Source organism: Lipophrys pholis (genome assembly GCF_963383615.2).
Source record: "Lipophrys pholis genome assembly, chromosome: 1".
Taxonomy (NCBI): Eukaryota; Metazoa; Chordata; class Actinopteri; order Blenniiformes; family Blenniidae; genus Lipophrys; species Lipophrys pholis.
The window spans coordinates 17,198,580-17,214,907 of NC_137635.1; the positions used below are offsets into that span (position 1 = coordinate 17,198,580).

Here is a 16,328-nt window from a genome sequence, read left to right on the forward strand (position 1 = left end):
TTGCAGGAGTTTTATTTTGACATTTCACTTTATTTTGCATGTGCACGCTAGCATTGTGAATTTTAGAGTGTCCCCCGTTGTCTGCAACGAGTCATGAACGGAGATGGACAGTGACCTCTAGAGGTTAAAGTTGTTGAGACAATGTAGGAAAGTCGCAGGAAATGGAGAACACTTCCTGTTGGGTTATGTTGAGCCAAGGACTAGGACTATCATCAAAGTCTCATTTGAAATGAAGCAATGGAAGAGTGTGATAAGTTTCAACAATAAAGTTATTAAAGTCAATGGTTTGATGTCTAAATAAAAATAACATAAACCGAAAGTGAGTCGACTTTCTTGTTGTTGTTTTGCTGTTCATTTGACTTCTATATCAAAATATAACTGTATATAGCATCTGGGATCATAAGATATCACTGTCGAACAACAGAATGCTGCCACAGCAGAATTTAAAGTAAAAATGATCAAATGTGCAGCAGAAAGTGTGTGAGAAAGTTGTTAGGGACTGAAGAAAAACAGAGAACCTGTTACCTCGATGAAGAGGACAGAGTTGAGGAACAAAATCACAGAAGATTCTGGATTTTTGATTTGATGAAAAAAAAAAAATATATATATATATATATATTATATCGCACATACAGGTACTTCTCAAAAAATTAGCATATTGTGATAAAGTTAATTATTTTTCATAATGTAATGATAAAAATTTGACTTTCATATATTTTAGATTCATTACACACAACTGAAGTAGTTCAAGCCTTTTATTGATTTAATATAGAAGATTTTGGCAAAAAAGTAAAGAAAAACCAAAAATCCCCATCGCAAAAAATTTGCATATTTCATCTGACCAATAAAAGAAAAGTGTTTTTAATACAAAAAAAAGTCAACTTTCAAATAATTATGTTCAGTTATGCATTCAATACTTGGTCGGGAATCCTTTTGCAGAAATGACTGCTTCAATGCAGCGTGGCATGGAGTCAATCAGCCGGTGACACTGCTCAGGTGTTATGGAGGCCCATGATGCTTTGATAGCGGCCTTAAGCTCATCCACAGTGTTGGGTCTGGTGTCTCTCAACTTCCTCTTCACAATATCCCACATATTCTCAATGGGGTTCAGGTCAGGAGAGTTGGCGGGCCAATCGAGCACAGTAATACCATGGTCAGTAAACCATTTGCCAGTGGTTTTGGCACTGTGAGCAGGTGCCAGGTCATGCTGAAAAAGGAAATCTTCATCTCCATAAAGCTTTTCAGCAGATGGAAGCATGAAGTGCTCCAAAATCTCCTGATAGCTAGCTGCATTGACCCTGCCCTTGATAAAACAAAGTGGACCAACACCAGCAGCTGACATGGCACCCCAGACCATCACTGACTGTGGGTACTTGACACTGGACTTCAGGCATTTTGGCATGTCCTTCTCCCCAGTCTTCCTCCAGACTCTGGAACCTTTATTTCCGAATGACATACAAAATTTGCTTTCATCCGAAAAAAGTACTTTGGACCACTGAGCAACAGTCCAGTGCTGCTTCTCTGTAGCCCAGGTCAGGCGCTTCTGCCGCTGTTTCTTGTTCAAAAGTGGCTTGACCTGGGGAATGCGGCACCTGTAGCCCATTTCCTGCACACGCCTGTCCACTGCTTCCGCAGGTCCCCCAAGGTCTGGAATCGGTCCTTCTCCACAATCTTCCTCAGGGTCCGGTCACCTCTACTGGTTGTGCAGCGTTTTCTGCCACACTTTTCTCTTCCCACAGACTTCCCACTGAGGTGCCTTATTACAGCACTCTGGGAACAGCCTATTCGCTCAGAAATTTCTTTTTGTGTCTTACCCTCTTGCTTGAGGGTGTCAATGATGGCCTTCTGGACAGCAGTCAGGTCGGCAGTCTTACCCATGATTGTGGTTTTGAGTAATGAAACAGCTGGGAGGTTTTAAAAGCCTCAGGAATCTTTTGCAGGTGTTTAGAGTTAATTCGTTGATTCAAGGGTGGGTGTGGTGCTCCAGATGATTAGGTTAATATCTCATTTAGAGTACCTTTTCATGATATGCTAATTTTTTGCGATGGGGATTTTTGGTTTTTCTTTACTTTTTTGCCCAAATCATCTATATTAAATCAATAAAAGGCTTGAACTACTTCAGTTGTGTGTAATGAATCTAACATATATGAAAGTCTATTTTTTATCATTACATTATGGAAAATAATTAACTTTATCACAATATGCTAATTTTTTGAGAAGTACCTGTAGAATACATCAGACTTTCATTCACAACGTTGTCGTACCACCATGTATCAGCTATTCATCACATTTCTCGGGCCCAAACTCAAGAACTCTTTGAACAAATCAATAAAATTCCTTTTCTCCACTTTTAAGCATTTCAGGATTGAACACATTTAAATGAGCACTTCAAAACCAAATGACATTTTCGGAAGTATTTCTCCCCCATGATCCGACAGCCGAGGACGGTATTTTGAACACTATGAGCCGTTCGGCTTCAAATCAAACTGCCAAACCAATTGTTGTGTATTCAACCCACTGACGACTTCTTGCACTGCGGCCTTCCTGCTGAATTTTCCCTCCGTTCCCACATGATTTTTATCTAAAGCCCGGCGTCAAGTCCACGCAATCCAAGCCGAGATGTCAGCTGAAGGTGGAGAGATAAAAGGAGAAAGAACAGGGTGACCACTTTCCTCCTGGTGGATGCATGTCAGTGTGACATGTGTATCTACTGCAGCCCCCGAACTCCCATCTAATCTCAGTCAAGAGATTCCAGATCTGAGTTTGAATTAGTTATCGGCCCTCTGGTGTCGGATGGCCTGCTGCTTTACAGACAAAACGGGAGAAAGAATAGCAAGTGGAAGATGGTGCCCATTGTTTTTTTTTGTTGGTTTTTTTGGGGGGGGGGGTATTAGAAAGGTCATTTATGCAAAGGTGCTTGAGGCACAGGAGATTCGTTACCTCCCCAATCTGGGAACATAGACTCCACATGCCTGCTGCCTTGGCAAACTGATTCAGCAGGGCTCGAATACAGTCACATTTCAAATATCCATGACACGAGAGAAAAGACAGAAGCAGAATGCAACCGTCACTGCAAGCCATGCAGCTATTAAGATACATGTGCGAACGCACCGAAATCTGTTTAATTCACTAACTTTCTTACTCTAGAACTAGAACGTCAACTTCCAAATAAGTGCTCAAAAAGAGTCTTTTTCTCTGATGTTTACTGCTCAAAACTCTCAAACAACTTCAGGCCAGCCCTAAACAATAAAAGATGTCTAAGATTCTTACTCTTCAAAATGCCAGTTAGATTCAGACTGTGTTGGAAATTTTTTTTTACTGATTCTTTATTTCCAATTTAACAAATGTTGGGGTGCTTTTGTGTTTTTTTGTATCTGACAAGCTAAAGATTTACCAAATATTCACTTTGGTGCATGAGTAGTACTGAAATCATTCAGCCATTAATACAATACTCTTCTATATAGTCTCACAATTTATGAAGCCACAATATTCAAATTGAACACTGAAAACGGACACTAATAAATCTTAAATTCTTTGTTGGTCAGGTCTTCTACCTGAAAGGAAAAACTATTTTTGACTTTAACTGTAGAGGTCAAGTCGAAACTTTAAGCCACTGAGACGCTTCCCCAAGAAATTGGGCCTATCAGTTATCATGTTTTTTTTAACTAATAATAACTCAGTTTTTTTTTTATATTATCTAATCAGCCTTATTAATCAACAGTCCTTCTTCTTGGCAGTGAATCAAAAGAAAAGCTGTAATTTTATCAAACTCTCTTTGTAGCTGCGACAAAACTTCTTCAAGAACTTGAGGAACGGAGCCGGCTCGTTCAGAGATAATATTAATCATAATAACGAGGAGTCCTTGAGATGGGGGACTAAAATCCTATCTGTTACACAAGCCACAAGACAAAATGAGGCTCTTCATACACTTATCACAAGGCCGTCATGCAGAATAATTCCGAAAAGGTTGGAAGCCGAGTCTGTGAGGGAGTCTGCACAATGTGTTTATGAAACGGCACCTTCGATAAGTATGACAAACAAACCAGTCACAAACTTCTTTTATAATCTTACACATAAAAAAAAATGCAAAAAATGGAAACTGGGCTTCCAAAATGTGCCTAATAGGATTCTGTCATGGCAAATTGATCATTTCGTATTATAACAAGAAGCCGTGTCAAGATGCACGGAAATCAGATAGAACAGGCATTATTCAATACAAAATGGATAGTATGAATCATTGGTTGACTTAACATTTTGCCATACCTGGTAGAAATAAGCCAAAAGTTAAAGGAGAAAAGCACAGAATCAAGGAAAATATCCAACAAAAATGACAGAGTCGCCTGGATGCACCGCAGCCTGATCTAAATTATCCCTAATTTGACCTTGATTCCAATTTGAAATGCCAAACGATCAGAGAAACCAAATTGCCCCTGCCCTGTGAAAGCAAAGTCACAATGGTTTTTGTATCGTCTGTTAATCTGCTCAGATTGTCAATATTAAGATTGTGTTAAGGCTTGTTTGGTATCTTTGAAGGCACGACCAGGTGAAGGACCAGGTGTATGCCTGTTTTGTCATTTTACCAATATATTGTACCTCGATTCAATGGTAAAATGGACGGTACATGTTTTGCCCTTTCTCAACATCAGGGAATTGAAATTTATAACGTAACATGGTGACTAACACAAGGAGTGTCCAGGGCAATCAACCAGAAAAGTAAAGGCCTAAGAGGCTTTAAGGGTGACGGATATGTAGCCAAGAAACTACCCAGGGGTCAGAGATAAAGTTGTAAGAGTATTGTAGGAGCCAAATGTGATATTATTGGATTGTGTATAAGTGTTTTGACCTGTGTGGGTGTGTTGTGTGTCACTGACGTCATTTGCATATAGACTAGGGGTCATGAAGGAGGAGACAGGTGTTGACCCCGGAAGGGCACACAGGTTTTTGACCGCTCTGGCGGAGTTTATCAGAATACGCTCGTGTTTTGTGCTCTGGTGAATTGAACTTTGAACTAATATAATTTGCACTGAAATAAAGAGATTTTTGTATCTTACCGGATCGTTGGACTCAGTTGATGGACACGAAGCAAAAGGTAAACAATAGCCGCCCAGCGCGTCAGACCCACCTACCGAGGCACCAGCCCAGTATTAGGCTGGCTGGTATGAGTATAGACGAAGGTCTGGTCACAGCAAAATGAGAAAATTACTACTGTGTGATTCACCAGCCTCCGCGATATAAAAAAAAGAAAGAAAGAAAGAAAGAAAAACATTGACAGCCAAAGCCAGTGCGACGGACTGAAAAGACAAAACTGCAGGAGGCTCAATGAAAAAAGAAATTGTACAGTGGTGAAGTGAGAAAGCAAAGGGAATGAGGAGCTGGCAGGAGAAGGTGTATTTGACCAAGACGACCGAGGACAACTGTGATGACACATCAATACTAGCAAACACAATATTTACTTTTTTTCCCCCAACTTTGGCAACATGATTTACCTGGAGGAGGGCCACATGGGACTTCCTTCTCCATCCAGACTGAGCAATGCCCCAGTTAAATAACCTCTTCAGTACACAGGAAGTGATGCAATCTATTCATTATGTGATTAAGATAGGAGGATTAAACGATCCCTTGGATTTGATCAGGTGTGCCCTGACAAAAGTCTTGCTTTAGTAGCCTTTGTTATATACAAAACAAAAGACGACCTCTGTAAACTCTGGTGACGATATCAGGTGACGCTTGAGCTTCCCACAGTTGAGGTGGAACCTTGAAACCAGAGCAGATATGTTGCAGAAGCTTCTGTCAAAAGTCCCCAGGGCTGGCATTTGGCTTGTAAGTCAGAAAAAAATACCATCACTTCCCAAGTGTGTTCAAAAACAAAATCACATTTTAACTGGTTATATCATTATATTGCATAGATTGCTGTATTATAGAAGCTGTGTACTGCATTTATAAAAGACACCATTTGTTTATGCTGAGCAAAAAAAAAAAAAACTGATTAAATTGCACTCATTGTTTGTCTGTGTCAAAAGAAACTTTTTTCCCGAACCAGAACTCTCAGACACTCTGATTGACACGGGATGACAGTACAAGACTGCACAACAATGAAAGCTGCAAGTCCAAACAAAGAAAAACCCAGTGACTAATCCCTTTTGTCTTCGTGGATTTGTCTGCGCACCCAATAAAAACTAAGAACAGGATGCATTATTCAATTCTGATTCACCTCAACTGACAGTATTTGATGACAGTGGAGCAAGAAGCGAGCAGGTATTCGGTCGAGGCCGTCATGCAGCGGTCATTCTGTAGGGTTTGGACTGTGCAGGACACTCGTCAGGGCAGTTATCAGCAGCGAAGAGAGAAACGCTGCCTCGATGACACCTCTTCAATCAGTGTACGAGTGCAATAAGCATTAGAGGGTGCAGCAGTACTGCAATGCGCCGGTTTGCATCTGCCAAGGCCTCCGTTGTGTGTTCCAGTTTAATTTCCTGGTTGTAACGACACACACTAATGTGACCCATATCAATCTTCTGACCCATTTACCGACTTTTATCACAAAATGTCTTTCGTGCAGCAGCAGCCTGAACCAGCAGATTTTATTTTTTGCATGTGAAAGACAAAGACACGGTTGGCACTCATGTCTGTGGGAAGATGCAAAAAGCCAAGGTGTGGTGGTTGGGGGGGGGTTAGGCAAGTTCTGATCTGAACACACACACACACATGCTCAAATGACAGACCACAGTGTGTCCATGAACCCTGTGTTCAGAGTATACCCTGAACACTATAAGACAGGTTATAATGCCCTTTTAATGTTATCTGGCAATAAATTAAATGCATGTCAAAGATCATTATGTAACCATGAACGTTCAGTTGAATGCTGATCACTTCATTTTAAGACAATCAATTGTTTCAATTGTCATGGTCATATAGATACAACGAAATGTCGGAGCGACAGAGCCCACATAGTATGCTGTAAACAAACAACAGAAAAAGTGCGATAAATGGTGCCGACTCCCATGAACACCTTAATAATGGTCCAGCTCCATAAATAATGGAGTCCAGTGCAGGCACTAAATGCAGACCGTCTTACTTTTAGCAGCATGAGATATAACAGATAAACAGATCAAAAACAGGGTTAGATTTGCAGCTTGAAACACTTTTAAATTTTATTTATATGACTTCCTAAACAATATAGAGACATAAAGCATGATACAGAACAATTGGACAAAGATCAATGAGTTTGCAAAACAGGGAATAAGCGCAGTACCTACATCAGAATTGTGTGGAGTAAATATAATAGGTATCCGGCAAAGATGCGAAGCAGAAGTTCATGATAAAATCGTACAAGAAAAAATAAAGTACAATTATCTGGGAAAGTATTCATATTATCTCTTCTTTGATCTCAATATGTTGGTTTCACTGGCCTTAGTTCAGAGCCCAGCGGATCAAAATAGCATCTTTACTCATCCGACTGCTTACTGGTGGTCAAGCTTCTACTCTGGCAGCGGCTGATGAAGGAGGGTTCGGGTGAGAGCGCCATGGCGAGAGTCAATTAGAGGGAGAAGGTTGATGCTTCCCTGAAAAAGTACTAGGGTCCTAAAATTGTACAGAAATTGATGAATGAAAATTGAGACGTCGATCGTGGATTTACATCACCCGGGTAACAGAGAAACGCACGAAAGATCTTTTGACTTTTCTGTATCTTAACACAACTGATGTGCACTTTCAAGCACATCAATTTGACTGTAACAAGGCAGAAGATAAAGTACCTCAACCATTTCCTTTCATCAAAGTGTCATCTGCAAACATGTTCCTTAAACCACGTGGAAGAAAACGAGGGTAGGATTTTTCCTTGAGGAGCTAAACCATTTATTTTTATTTTTTTTGCCCCTCTAAACCTTCGCCCAGCATGTGACAGATGTGATCAGAGAGACATAAGAACACAATGGCTCAAAAATACCTAATTTCAGCATAAAACAACTTCACCCACATGTATGTTCATATCTCGCCTCAGCCGAAGATGAGAAATCCAATAAAATCAAAGTGGGACGCCATGGCACATACAGACGAGACGACAAGATGTTTCATTACCCTTGTGTTTACGTGAGTTCCATCAGTCCTAATGGTGTTTGCCTCAATAACCCCCATTACAGCCACTTCCAACTCATCTTCCAGCACAGTGCTTGAAAAAGGGTGATTTGGCGTCGTGTGCAGGACCAAGAACACCTCAGTGACATTTACTATAATCCAAATAATTGGCCTCTATTTTTCCTCTCCTCATACAAACGACATGTGTCCCGCGAGGCCGTGTTGCCACAATGATGGACGCAGTCAACGGTGGAATGACTCATTGCAACTAAAAAAAAAAAGAAGCTAATTAAAAGACCAACCTCTTCCCCAAAGCTGTGGATGATGGCAATTTTCACCAAGAAATTACATTATTAAAAAAAAAAAAAAGAAGAAGAAGAAGCTGATGACATCATCATCATCATCATCATCGCAAAGAAAGAAAAGTAGAACGCAATCACGAAAGCTATTAAATTGTAGTCTACAGAATGGGAGCAAATTGAAAAGTAAGGACTGCTTAACCCCAATAAGGTTCGTTATGAAGTCTATTCCATAACAGGCAGCTTTCAAACAAAAATACACAAATCGTGAAGTGATTCAGAAAAACGGCAATATGCACTTACACCAGTTCACTGGCTCCTGTACTAAAGAATGCAAGGAGCTACGATGAAGTGCAACGCAACAAAGACACGTCATTGAGATGCCCCAGATCCTAAAATAGAACACCATCGCCATCACCGCCGTGAACTATCCCAACACAAACGGCCTTCATGAAAGAAAACTAATGATGGATCAGTTATGAAACGACATTAAACATAAAACGCAAACATGCGCAAGTATAAATAGTGAGGGCGTTCTGGTCTCATGGAGAATAAATTGTCTACTAACAGTCTGTTTCCCATGTGAACAACTATTAACATCAAAAAAAAAAGAAAAAAAAAGCTCTAAAATAATAGATTTGGGATTTTTTTTTCATTATTCCAGGAGCTGTACACCAGAAACCCATGTGAGGTCAATCGGTGCCCCTAAATTGCCCCGAGATGTGATTGCGAGTGTGTGTGTGGTTGCACAGAATATTTCTCAATACTTCAAATGTACAGCATGTAAGATTTAGGCAGTGTCTCTGTCGTTGCTTTGACCGGTGAGGTTGGCTTTCGATAGTTGTCCGTCTGTCCGTCTTCTACACCGCTTATATCACCAGTCCATCACAGGACAAACACAGAGACCGACAACCGCATTTAATGGGCAATTTCGCTCACAAATTCGGACTGCGGGAGGAAACCAGAGTACCCGGAAGAAACCCACGCACTGCAGTGCTCCTTGTCGTCGGAGACTCTTTGAACCTATCGGCGCGTCACGTGGCCTGTACGTCCCAAGTTCAATGAAGTTTTTCTCTACAGCAAATAGGATTGGCAGAAAATCAACAGCACTGCCCCCACTGAGCCGAGATGCGCAGAAAGTTCGACGCTTGCGTCAACCAGCGGGAAACAAACAAGTGCTTGTACAGTAATATGCCATGTCCAAATGAAATATTATTGCGCAACAAGAACACCTGCTGACGCTACACCCCGCCTGTAGGATTACATCAGTAGACAGAAACCCCATGCAACACCGACATTAACATTCCACAGGAGTCTGGGTTTAGAGATTTCATCCAGGGGGTGGTAAAGTACAGGCAGAGTTTCGGCGGCAGACGTTATTCGAAGGGGGGAAAAGATCACGCCGATCAGCCTGAGACGGGTCTTTCTGAGAAGACTGTTGCTTTGTTGATTGTCTTGAGTTAAAAATAAATGAATAAATCACCTAAAAGTTTCCATACTTTATACATTCTATTTATTTCCAGTTTCACAATAATACGTTAGTGTTTAAGCCTTTTAATGCACTGTTCAATTACACAAAAGTGGAATGAGGAATAAAAGGTGCAGTCTTTTTTTTTTTTTTTTTTTTTAAATGCCTTTGCCTAATTATAGTCTTGTGTAAGACCGCAGGCACACTTAGTCACGTCGGCATAGTTCACTCACTAAATGTAGAAAAGACGTGCGATGACTAAAAGCTTTTGCGTAACTCTTAGAATCTCTTAGAATGAGAATAAAAGACGACGCCACTTCTCCAAAAAGGATACATGAGGCTTGACTCTTCCAACAGCGGGCTGCAATCAAGGGGCCATCATGTTATGTAATGCATGTGTAAGGTTGTTGAGCGCTGAACGTCAGACATTTCAATGTGTTTACTGAGATCAGTTCAGACACTTTGCCCTGATCTGAATCCTCGATTGCCCATCACATGGAGTGTAAGCAGTTTTCAGCTCCAGATGGAACGCAGCATCAGGAGATTATCCGTGAATTGTAAAAACCTCCCATTGTTTCATCTTGTGTCCAGCCACGTAAACAAATAATGACATTTTTGCAAGGCAGCATTGAACAGATTGAGATTCTCCTGGCAAAGTTTAATGATCATTGTTGGAAATCCTGACTTTACCTTTACTCCCGGTTTACATAAGGTAGTCTCTCAGTCTCCCAGGACTCGCTGGCTGAGGCTCCATTTAAATGCATCGTTTTTGCGTTTCCCGTTTCGGGGAAAGTTTGTTTTGACAAAACGATGTCCGTTTACATGGAAACCGCAGAGACGCTGCAAAACGAAGTCGTCGCCATGCCGGGCCGCTTTGCGGCGGTTTTGCTTCTGGTGTTAATACTGTATGCATCTCAGTTGTAACGTTAATATAAAGAATAATTTTGACTGGGCAAAAAATGTTAAATGTCTTCGACGTGAAAAATAATATGTTAGGTTCATGTGTGAAATTCAAAACAATTACCTAACATTTGTTTTTTTGTTACTGGAGTTAAACTATCAAAACACACTGTGTCTGTAGAAATTCCAACATTTTTACAAGATATCACATTTTTCTTTTTTTTCCCTTATTTCCTTTTTTCTGTTTTGTTTTAAAAAAAATTTTTTTAAATAAGATATCAAGTTAATGCAACGGCATAACAGTCAAAAGTCAAAGATTATGAGATCCATTTTGCAATATTTCTAAATATACGATTGTTAAAAATCAAATGGTTTGAGAGGGTCATAAGAGCATTTCTTTGTTATACAGTGTTTGACTGCTGCAATCAGACAAGAATTGACACAGAAATAATATGTAGGGCAGCAACATTCCTCGGTTATAAAACATAGATCAGCAAACACTTAAAACCAATCAGAGTAGAGCAAAAGGAGGACTGTAGGCGGCCGGATGCTAATCAAGTCACAAAACTGAGTTCTTCAATACCATGCGAATAAATAATTTTACGTTAAAAAAAAAAAAAAAAAAAAAAAACAGCCTCCAGATTGCAATAATGCAAATCGCAATGTCAAGCATAAACAATGATTGCCTCATTAATTTTTCATGAACTGTACTTGCCCGTATCTTCTTCGCTTTAAACAACTGCTAATTTTCCACAGTTGCTTCTGGCAAGCAAAAAAAAAAAAAAGAAGTTATTTGTAATGTAGGATTCTCTATCGCTTAACCACCAAGAGAGGAAAGTCCAGCGTTTACAGTTCAAACTCATACAAGTGTAGGTGTGAAACCAAAACTTTCTCCGACGTCATCTCAGTTTGGCTTTTTCACTTGTAGATGCTGTCGCGTAAATGGGACCGTCACAAATTCTAAAACCACTTCATACAGAGCCGTTGGCGTAACTGTGTGTCACGTTATGAGATGCGATCAGCGGAGGTTCTTACCACGTTCCAGAACAACGGATTGAAAACGATCGCGATCACAGCAACGCAGAAGCCGGAGTCCTGGAAGCGTTTTAGGAGCTCCTCCATTGGTGCAAAGTCTATCTGGGGAGGAAAATCCACACAGAGAATGTTCTGTTAGGAGAAAATAACTGAGAAAAAGCACTTGATATATTAAAAGTTTCTTGGATCACATCAGGTTGTTTTGTACAGGTGAGACGTACAGGCGTGAGAGGGCCGCAAAAATAACGTTTTTTCCACCTGCTTCAAATTGAACGACTTGAACCGTCACGTAACCGGGGCTTTCAAGTTCAATTCTTTAGGATGTCTTCTCTCGACCAAAATACTCCACTTTGCAAGACCTCATATGTGCCAAAAATTATCTTGGAATTAAAAGTATACTAAAGTCTATTAGAAACATTTACTTCACGTGTTTTGTTGGAAAAAAAAAAAAAAAAGAATCAGGCTCGACGTGAACCACCTCGATTTGCTCTGTCGCCTCACTTCTCGTCTCCCCTGACACTCAAACGGATTGCCATTCTCCGTTTCCAGATCCCCCCCCCCCCCCCCCCCCCCCCCCAAGTCATTAACTCGCTCTCTTTAAATCGCTCCTGTTGTGACGTCTCCAGCCGCCAGCGAGTCCAATAAACCCTTTAAAGAATGACGACGGAGGGAAGTCGAGACAGAACCAGTTGGGTGTTTGAAGCCATTCAAGTTTCGGCACATGTTTTATAGATATGGTTTCATGTCCTCTAAGCCTGTTTCCGGGGCTTTCTGTAACATCTTACTTTTTAACAATACATGGTCTGTCTTGTCGCGCGCAATTTTATGACGGGGGCCTTGAGACTCGGGTCAGTCATCAGACTCGCTCCAACTTAATTTCTCAATGCACCTACTTGCCACAGAGCGTCGGTAACATGCACAGACCATCGATTCTTCACAAGCCTTTCAGGCTCTACAGTTTGTTTTGGTCCAAAATGACGTTGGATGGTCTCCGGCCTGCAGTGTGTGAAGACAAGGAGTCCTTACAGCTCGGTCACCGCAGTGCGCCGTGACAATGATTAAATCCCACTATGAATATTAGCACTGTGAGCAAAGCAGGGCAATAAAACCACTGCCCTCAAGTGAATCCCATATTCTGTTACAGCGCACAGCGGCGAGCGGAGATTGTTCTTGTGATCACACGCTGGGGCCTCTCCTCGGTGCGGTTTTCCACTTTACACCCGTCAACGACAGAGATGAAGAGCAACGGAGTCATGTCCCTGAGGTCAATGTCCTCATGTTGCATCAGTTCTGTCGTTTGTGTAAGTTTTCGTTTCTGTGTTAAAGGCCACAAGGGCATGGCTTGTGTCAGCCAAGCTGCTGCCCAACGATCCCGATGTTCATACAGAACATTAAAGCCCAATCAGGTCAAGAAATTGAGATCTATTTAGCTGTTGAACGGTTCCTCACAAAACGCTCACGAGGACACGGTCCGCTCATGCTGACGTCCATATTTAAATGATGTGACGATGATGTGGATTCATTTTGTTCCGCGGTTTAAAACTCATTTTGATTCACAGGCCACAACCAACTCAGTGTAATATAAACTGAGCCACAGCAGTGAAACGAACGCACAGCAACCTATGAATATTGAAATATCAACATGGTCCTTTACTTCAGCGCAAAAAACCCCCCATATATAGCCTGAAGATGTTGATATTTTATGTCGCTTACAGGATCTGTTGTGAACAAGTAGAACTGCATGATGTCAGGTGAACACGCATTGATCTATTTCAGGCATTAATGAAGAATTTCCACAGTTTAAAGTCTGAACACTTAACGACAAACAGACGCAGACAACTGGTGCAAAGCAGGTTAGAGGACAAGTACAAGTATTTTTTAACATTGTGGGTCAAAACAGAAAACAGTTTCAAAACACAATCTGTTAAAAACATGTCGAGTCTATAGAATAGAACAGAACCGGGCTTGTTTTAAAACCCCTTTTACCCTTTAAACTAAATTAAATCAACTGTTAACTGAATAATCACTGACTGCTGAAGTAGTGTGTACGTAACTGAAGTTTGTTTACCTTCTCCAAAAAAAAGATAGAATGGTCGTGTCTCATGATCCTGACAATTTTTAAGACTCCGTCAAGGTTAAACTGGTTTTCGTCACTCGGCTGACTGTACCCTGGATGGGTTTTGATATCCAGCGTTTGTGTTTTCACTTTTTTCTTAATCCAAACCCCCCGGATGATGCTCATATTAGACTAATTGCAGTCTAACGATTCCAATCAGACTGTTGGAACGTCTTTGAAAAGCTGCGTTTTCAGTGGCTCCAACCATCGGTGTCGTGTAAATGGGCCCCCAAAAATGCAACAGGAGTTCGGATTTTTCACTTGAAAAGCAGTGCAAACAGGGCCTTATAGTCCAGAACTTGTGGGGATTTCATTCTAATCAATCATAAGATCAGTTGATCCCATGAAGCTCTGATTTATATGACTTAATAAACACTTGTTTTCAATTACTGTTGTAACTGACCAAAACCCAAAGCCTTTCGGGAGGCAGGTAGAGAAAAATACAGGAGGTCTGTAAAGACGCCGTGTCACCATCTGCAACATGCGTTTGCTTGACGATTCCAAATGACAGAAAGGCGAGTGGAAGCACGGTTCAGGCTGCTTCGTCATGCGCTCTCTATCAAATCTTGATACTGTGCACATGAACGAAAGATCAACACAGAACTGATTCAGCAAAGGGCAGCGTTGATATACGCAGGTCCTGCAATGATGAAAACATGGAAGACTTTTGTTGTGCTTTTCTTTCTTTTTTTTAGGCTTTTTGTTTCCATGACAACAACACAGCTCGATAAATCGGTGACTGATTGAGCACGGGCCCTTATACTTGCAGAGTAAGTGCATACGTGAAATGAATGGGTGGATGTGTCGGAAAATTCTTACAACTCAACCCAGAAAAAAATTTAAACAAAATGATCTTACTGCCGTCTGAAAGATATTCCAAGAATTAGAGGATTTCGGACTGAACATGATTCAGACAAACTTGTGTATTTATTTTCAGCAGGCTGTATTATTGTAACTGTCAGTCTCAATAAAAATAACGACTGCAGCTCATCCAGAGTCTTCACCAACATAAAGACCGTGGAGCACATTACACTTGAGCGTGAACTCTCTGCCCTCGCTGTCTGTGTGTCAAAGGATCCCTTTCAAAATGTGATTCCTTGTCTATATTATCAGATAGACAGAATGATTATCTTGGGCCTAAAATCATCCAGACCGCTGAGGTTTTGAGAAAAAGGTTTACTAAGTGTTTCAAAAGTCAAAAGAAACAAGATGAAGCAGCTTTTAGTTCCCAATGCTCCTCACTGGACACATTCACTTCCTTTGAATTAGGATTTAATGCAGTTGTTTGCTCATGCCGACCATCAAATAATAGATTTGACTTATTTTATGATATTTTAATAAATATTCTACATTATTTATTCTCCTTTCCATGCCTCTCTTAATCACGTTGTTTTAATGGATTTAGTAAATTTCGTTGTAAAGTACTGAACTGCCTTGTGTATGAATGGTGCTATATAAATACATTTGTACAACACCATGTATAATGCAATTTAATAAACATACCTTCATATCAGATGTGTTTTGGTGGTTTACGACTCAGGAAGTGTTTTCTGTGATCATTGCGCGTATTTGTTGATTTATATTCTGTTATTGCTATCATTACTGTCGGTTTACTTTCATTTGCCCTTTACTCTCGCGAGACCTGGCAACCAGCAAAGTCTATGCCACGAATCTCGCGAGATGTCAGCCACACCGTCTGTCTTCCCAGTCGTCTGTTCTGCTTGTGTTGTTTACCTTCACTGCAGCGCATGCACGCGGCTCGTCGTCCCACAACAACCCTCTTTTCACGGTGTTTTCGGCTTTACCTGCGAGTAATCGACGTTGTTGAGCCCTCCGCAGCAGTCCAGCGGCAAGGCACGGGGGTCTCCGGTACGCGGGTCCCTGGTGGCAGCGGCGACGCTCATATATGCGGAGTGACCTCTGACACACCGCTGGAGCTCACGTGCGTGTGTATTTGTGGCCGCGTTGCACAATAAAGAGTACAAAGGTCCAACTTGTCACTTCACGCAGCCTGCGGATGTTATGATTAGTGACATTTGTCCAGATAGCCTCTAACCCCGCGCGGTGCATCCTGGGAAATGCAGTTCAATCCAGCAAAACACTCAGTGCACAAAACCTGTTTTAGATTCTCGTTATCATGTGTTTTTTGTTATGTCATTTATTTTCTATTATGGAAAGAGTCTTGAGGGAGTTTTTTTTTTTTTTAATTCTTTCTCTTATTCTGTACTGTTTATTTTGATTTTACTGTGTTACTCAGCAGTGACCCCTGCAGGCTGAATGGAGTCGTGGCACTTTACAGTGAGATTACATTTGAAATAAACTCTATTCCTTTAATGGAAACTCTTCATTAAAATTTGTAGAATAGTTAGATTTTAGGCTCCAGGTTCAGATAATTAACATCAAATGTTAAAACTGAACTTTTGTTGACATTCAATTG

The 16,328-nt window shown here is 40.9% G+C and overlaps 1 protein-coding gene across 2 annotated transcripts in view; it reads right to left on the reverse strand.

Annotated features, from left to right (window-relative positions):
* The window catches only part of pemt (phosphatidylethanolamine N-methyltransferase), a 61,610-nt gene extending 45,658 nt beyond the window's left edge, over positions 1–15,952 (reverse strand). The window contains exons 1-2 of one of the 2 annotated variants that reach the window (XM_080465947.1): positions 15,697–15,952; positions 11,776–11,877 (exon numbers count right to left, since the gene is read on the reverse strand). In XM_080465947.1, coding sequence (XP_080322073.1) covers positions 11,776–11,877; positions 15,697–15,795 — 201 coding nt within the window. In that variant the 5' untranslated portion in view covers positions 15,796–15,952. The remainder of the gene's footprint in view (positions 1–11,775; positions 11,878–15,696) is intronic. The other variant, XM_080465946.1, reaches the window with a different exon arrangement.
* Positions 15,953–16,328: the final 376 nt, after the last annotated feature.